At 52.9% G+C, this 6589-nt stretch overlaps 1 protein-coding gene across 1 annotated transcript; it reads left to right on the forward strand.

Annotated features, from left to right (window-relative positions):
- Positions 1 to 3293: 3293 nt before the first annotated feature.
- Positions 3294 to 6583, forward strand: HEYL (hes-related family bHLH transcription factor with YRPW motif-like; the record flags this gene model as incomplete). Its single annotated transcript, XM_008949543.1, has 4 exons — positions 3294 to 3360; positions 4312 to 4395; positions 4848 to 4929; positions 6357 to 6583. Coding segments are annotated over 4 exons (460 nt in total), but the record flags the coding sequence as incomplete, so codon positions are not given.
- Between the last annotated feature and the right edge of the window lie 6 nt (positions 6584 to 6589).

The following is a 6589-nucleotide window of genomic DNA, read 5'->3' on the forward strand; positions in this document are numbered from 1 at the left end:
CACCCCGACATGGGGCAGTTCCCCCCCCTCCGGAGCAAAGGCACCGGGATGCCGCTGCAGTCCCACGATCCGAGGGCTCCCAGGGAACGGGGAAGAAACCAGGAGGCTTTTTGCATGAGAAGCGCTCCCGCTCTGCCGCTGCGTTTGTCATGCACCAGCTGGGGCTTTGATCTGTATGGGCGAGGGAGCCCACGCAGCTTGGCCGAGCCAAGGGTGCCCAGCTCTGACCCTGCGCTTTCGGTGTCGCCGTTCACAGGCTCCATCCCGTCACTGCTGAGCTCCAGCTTCGGCTCTGGGGCTTTGCTGCTTGGGAAATAGTGAGGAAATAGCGAGGACGGGACCTCTGTGCAGTTCCTCGGGCTTTGCCATGCTCCCCTGGGCAGTGGCTCTGCTGGCAAAGGGCATCCCCAGCCTGGGTTCTCGTGCTGGGTCAGCCCTTCACGGGCATGCCCAGGCTCCGGGCGTGCAGACAGCGCTGGGGATGAAGGAAGGGCTCTGTTAGTTGTTCTCCTCCAAAAATCAGCTGCTTTTGAACTCTTGTTTCACTAGCCAAGTGTCCCCCTCCCTCCACGTCCAGCGAGGCCCCAGATGAATTAATTCCCTTTTGCTGCTTGGTGTCCTGAGTGCAGAATTCACCCTGCCCGGTGCCAAGCTCGGGTTCTCACGGGACTAAACTCATGAGGCTGCTTCTCACTGATACGGCCACAGCAGAGTCGGGCAAGTCCAGCTTGTAACGTCCTGCAGAAATTCACTGACCCCTTGTGCAGTTTCCAAGAGCATCAATATTTAACCCACCCACTGTATGTGAAATACCTCCCAACCTCTTGAAATACCTCTTTACATCAGTGCAGCATGCTCAGTCTGCACTATCCCGATGGGTGAAATAGAGAAATTGTCATAATATTTTATTTTGGTGAACAGTAACGATGAATTTTTGATCTCTCTCTGGTGCTGCTCATATGATTGTCTTCTCAAGCCAGCTGCAGAACCGGGCAGCGCCGTGATCTGCTGGGATTTGTGTACGTGGATCTTGTTGCTGATATCACACAAATACAGGGCCCAAAGAGCAACTCCTGCCCTGACGGGTTGAACACAGTGCTGCACGGGAGGCTGGTGGATCAGGCAGGAGGAAGCACTCCCGAGTGGGAAGCGAGGGGGAGCGACTGGGGCAGAGGGAGGCAGCCAGGCTGGGGCAGAGGGAGGCAGCCAGGCTGGCTGGCCGGGGTTCCCAGTACCCAGTTTGGGCAAACCAGTTCCCCTGCAGCACGGGGATGAGTCACTGCGGGTGTGAGTCTCAGTTCAGTGCGTGGAGCAAGTTTAGGCTCTGGGGTCACTGCAGAAGTGCAAGATGCTGCATGGTTTTTTTTTTTTTGCTGTTTGTTTTGAATAAACAGCCAAAGTTATGCTGTAATTGATAAAATCGAGCAAAGGCCAACGCAGAGATTTGAACCATTGGAGAATGTAGTTATGGTACCTTTTATGTGGTTCAAATCTGTCAAACGTTTTTAAAACGTATTTTGCAGTAAGTTTAAGTCTTTATATCCACATCTGGAACTGCAGCTCACAAAGAGCAATAGATTCAGACAGCTCTGCAAAGAGAGTTTCAAACTCCAGAGTTAGAGACTCCTGGAGTGCTCACTCTGCATTCCTGAGCTGATGGGTGAATCCAGGACCTACCCCTGGCACATGAGCACCCCAGCACCCGTGCAGAGCCCATTTCCACATCACACGAGCCCATCGTACGTGCCTTGATGTATCCCAGCAACACGTGTTCCTACCTGTGGGGCCAGCCAGCACCTCTGCCCAGAGAAAGCCCCCCCAGCAGACATTCAAATCGGGTACCTGTATGGAGATGAGCAGAGCAGTCAGTAGCAGAACGTGTTATTTCATCTGATTGTGTAAAACCACTTCTGAAAGCACCTCACTTGGGCCTTACAAAGTGTAGTTTTAATGGGCTGAGTTTGGTCTAGGCTCTGGCTTGCCACACAGACAGCACTGTCTGTGCAGAGTCGCCTTTAATAGGCTGCTATTAAAATGCTTCATTCAACTGAACACCTTTTTGATTAGTTGGGGTGAACCCAAACACCCCAGATTTCCAGACGTACCACTTCTGAAAGCACCTCACTTGGGCCTTACAAAGTGTAGTTTTAATGGGCTGAGTTTGGTCTAGGCTCTGGCTTGCCACACAGACAGCACTGTCTGTGCAGAGTCGCCTTTAATAGGCTGCTATTAAAATGCTTCATTCAACTGAACACCTTTTTGATTAGTTGGGGTGAACCCAAACACCCCAGATTTCCAGACGTTGTCCGGGTCACATGGAGCAACGGCCCCGAGCCAGTCCCAGGAAACCAGCCTGGGGGAGGTGGAAGGTGGCCCAGCCACCCCCTCCCCGAGCTGAGGGGCTGGGCTCCAAGGAGTTTCCCACGCCGGGTTGTCCATCGTTATGGAGCCTTCAGCTCCGTGGGGACCTAAGGGTTGAACTTTGCCTCCTTGTGCGTGTCCAGTGCTGACCTTTGGCTTCTCTAGCCCCGCTCGTGCCCACCAGGCACAGGATGGTTTGTGGGGCCCTTCTCCTTAGCCCGTGCCCCTTCAGCAGAGCTGGTCCCCAGGGCTGCCAGCCAGCGGGCAGGGCTCCTGCTCCACCACCTTCTGCTGAGTCCTCCCCGCCCGGATCCTGGCGCCTCTCTCTCTCTCTGGTTTGGGGTGTCTGCGCGTTCAGAATCTCTCAGCCCACCCCGAGAGCTGCGGTCTGTGAAGCAGCTCTGCAGGAAGCTCTCAGACACCACATCAACGCTGCCGTTAGGCTCACCCCGAGGAGCAGCCAGCCCCTCGCTGCTGCCCCGGCTGGGAGCTCGGCTGCTATCGCAGCGCTGAGACACGGCCCTGCAGACAGGGCAGGCTCAGACACGAGAGCTGGCAGCTTCGCCCACGGAGGGGAAAAAGGCCACGACTCCAGAGCTTGGAGTGCTGGTTTTCCAGCCCCGTGGAGATGCCAGCACGGGCTGAGGCTGAAGGAGATGTTGTACCTGGTAGAAGATGGGCAGTTGGGTGCAGAGATCTGTCCCAGGCTGGTGGGAAACTCTTGGAGGAGAAAAAGTGAGATTCAAATCTCTGGTTAGCTTCCCCATCCCTAATTCCTGAGCTCTGTGTTGTGGGTAAAAACGAGTTGGGAACCACAGAAGACATTATTTGGAGGGGGGGAACTGCAGATGGCAAACGTGTGTAAAGCATATGTGCAATGGAGGTTCCTCTCCAGCTGGTGCAAGAAATTATTCCCTCCTCTTCCTTTCCAGCCATGTTTCCAGGTCTGTGTCTCCCACTACGACATCTCAGATACAAGCCAGGAAGAAGCGGAGAGGGGTGAGTCTCATTTCTCTTGAGCAGGGTGGACATGCTGGGTCTCCCTGGGGGTCCTGGCCCTGGCTGGGTGCTAGGGCTCCCCATGACACTCTGTGTGCAGTGGGGTGCTGTTGGCACATCCCTGCTGTGGGGACATAGTGCAAAACTGACTTTACGCCCTTCCCTGCTCTATCTCTGGCAGAACTCCCCCCACAACAAATTTTTGAAGAGGTTTGGCCTCAAATCTGGTGGAAGGGGATGGGGAGAGAGGTGGTGGAAAGTGATTTCAGCTGGGGTAAACACACCAGTTGGTTAATCATGGAATAGTTTGGGTGGGAAGGGACCTTTAAAGGTTATCTAGTCAAATCCCCCTGCAGGGACATCTGCAACTAGAGCAGGTTGCTCAGCACCACATTCAACCTCCCCTGGAATGGTTCCAAGGATGGGGCAGCGACCACCTCTCTGGGCAGCCTGGGCCAGGGGCTCACCACCCTCAGTGTAGACAATTTCTTCCTTATATATAATCTAAATCTCCCTTTTTTAGTTTCAAACCATCACCCCTTGTCCTGCCCCAACAGGCCCTGCTAACAAGTCTGTCCCCAGCTTTCTGACAGGCCCCTTTAAGTCCCAAAAGACCCCAAGAAGGTCTCCTTGGAGCCTTCTCTTCTCCAGGCTGAACAACCCCAACTCTCTCAGCCTGGCCTTGCAGCAGAAGAGTTCCAACCCTCACATTATTCTGTGACCTCCTCCAGGCCTGCTCCAACAGGCTCATGTCCTTGTGCCGAGGACTCCAGATATAGACACAATTCTCCAGTTTCTTTGCTCAGCTTTTGCAGCCAAAACATTTACTTATGTGGCCTTGTTCAAAGCGTCTCTCTCAACCTGCCCTGGCTGCTAACGAGGGCTTTAGGCCCAGGGGCTGGGGCTGTAAGTGACTGTGGTTTCTTCTCTCCACTGGGAAATCTCCTGCAGATCATCGAGAAGCGTCGCCGCGACCGCATCAACAGCAGCCTGTCCGAGCTGCGGCGCCTGGTGCCCACTGCCTTTGAGAAGCAGGTATGTGGGGCCCTGATCTCCACCCACCCTCCTGTGAGGGCTGCCTTAAGGGCCCTCAGAATGAGAAACTCTGGAGCAAAGCTGCATCTTTCTTATCACCATCACTTCAGGGAGGAAGGGGGTGGGGAAACTGGGTGGTAAACCGATATTAACGAATATTCAGGAGCCCCGGGGAGAATAAATTCAATCCAGAAAGTGTTTTGCAGATATGAAGATGGAGAGAAATGAGGATTTTCAATTTGCATCTTGGGAAGGAGCTCCTTTTTCCACTCACTTGATGGAAAAAACAGAGCTGATTCCCCAGATGGATGCCCTGTTCCAATCTGAAGCGCCCCTGGGCTTCAGGAAGGTTCTTGGGAGAAGGTCATTGGGCAAAACCCAGCTCCTGAGAGGCACAAAACCCTAGGCCATAAGATGATGAATTGCTCTTTTTTCCTGCTCCCAACACACAGGGGTCTTCCAAGCTGGAGAAGGCAGAAATCCTACAAATGACAGTAGATCACTTAAAAATGCTTCACGCCACTGGAGGAGCAGGTGAGAACCTCTTTTATAAGCCTACAAGTGAGGTGAAGGTGAAAAACCTGGAAGGAAAATTCTCCATCAGCCTCAGCAGCAAACTAGTGTGCCCTGCTGACACCAGCCAGCACCAGTGCAGATGCTGCCCTGCCTGCTTCCCAAAAATTTTTTGAGAGAACAGATGGATGTTTTCTGACGTGTTGTCTTTCATGTGGGTCAGCATCCCATGCATCCATCTGGCAGGTTGGGATATGTGGGACGACAAGTGGGACCTTGCAGGGACGTTGTCACACCCCCAGCTAAAAGCTGCCCAGCCAGAGATGTGCTTAGTCCTGCTCAGACATGGAGCCTGCTTCAGAAAAATGATATTAAACTTTTTACCTCCTCCCTGGGATACATTTCCTGCAGAGGCTGAATTCTGCATGGGGACTCTGCAAATAAACAAGGCTTTTTTTCCCCTTCTGTTCTTTTTTTGTGTGTGTGTCTCTTGGTTGTTATAGAAGAGAGAGGGAGCCCTGTGCAAAATTCAACAAAGGTCCTATTTGTACTGAGACCTCAGTACAGACCCTCTGTCCTGTTCCAGTTAACAGGATGGAGATCACAGCTCCAGTAAAGAAGCCTCTGGCTTGCTTACCACCCATTTTTGGCTTGCTGGGGACATTGCTGGCATCCAGGCTTTGCTTCAGAGCTGTAACTTGGTCTGGAACATTTGTTTAGATATTCAGTTTGACTGCACTGCAACAAAGGGCTGTATTGTCACCAGAGACCCTGTCAAGCAGAGTGGTCCAGCACTTCACTGTGCTGTGACATTCTCTGCTTTATTGCTTATCGTCTCACAAAGCTGCAAGTCAGGAGCAGAAGCTTAAAAATCAGCCACTGGTTGCATTTTACCTCGTTGATTTTTGTGCCTTTGAGATTTCTTGGCCCAGCGGTTTTGGTTCTGCTGCTGTCTGGTGTGTACTTCCTCTGTTTAAATGAGGTCTAAAGGCTGGGACCCAGGCAGAGGAATGTGGTGTGAAGCTGTGCACCAAGGAGACACTGTTCTGCTGTTCTGTGAGACCAGGGACAGGACATTTTCAAAGAAGGACTTGGTGCCCATCTAGCCCACAGTCCTGCCTCCAGCAGCAATAACTGATAGAGTCCCACAGGAATAATTTCTTCCTTCCTAAGCACAGTTAATGAAACCTCTTACTTGTCTCACATGCTGGAGTAAGAGGTTTCATGACCCTGGCAGTTCCATCCTGCTGAGATAAGTGCAGATGTGCTTCTCACACACCCAAACGTCCAGTCCTTTCGGACACCCACTTGGCTATCTGCTGCAGTAATATCACAGGGCAGCAAAGTGCCTCAAGTGAAATACACAGTGTGTTAGAGAGGGTAGTGAAATCAAAGCACATTCCTGAGCTCTGCATGGACTTACTCTCACCCGGGTCCCCTCTCTACAGGCTTCTTAGATGCCCGAGCTCTGGCCGTGGATTACAGGAGTATCGGCTTCCGTGAGTGTCTCACCGAGGTTGTCAGGTACCTGGGCATCCTCGAGGGCCAGAACGCCGCTGACCCCATCCGGCTGCGACTCCTCTCCCACCTCAATAATTACGTGGCAGAAATGGAGCCTTCTCCCGTGGCCGCTTCCCTCCTGCCCATCCAGACGTGGCCGTGGTCGTTCCTGCACAGCGCC

Source organism: Merops nubicus, unplaced genomic scaffold (genome assembly GCF_000691845.1).
Source record: "Merops nubicus isolate BGI_N331 unplaced genomic scaffold, ASM69184v1 scaffold20171, whole genome shotgun sequence".
Lineage (NCBI taxonomy): Eukaryota > Metazoa > Chordata > Aves > Coraciiformes > Meropidae > Merops > Merops nubicus.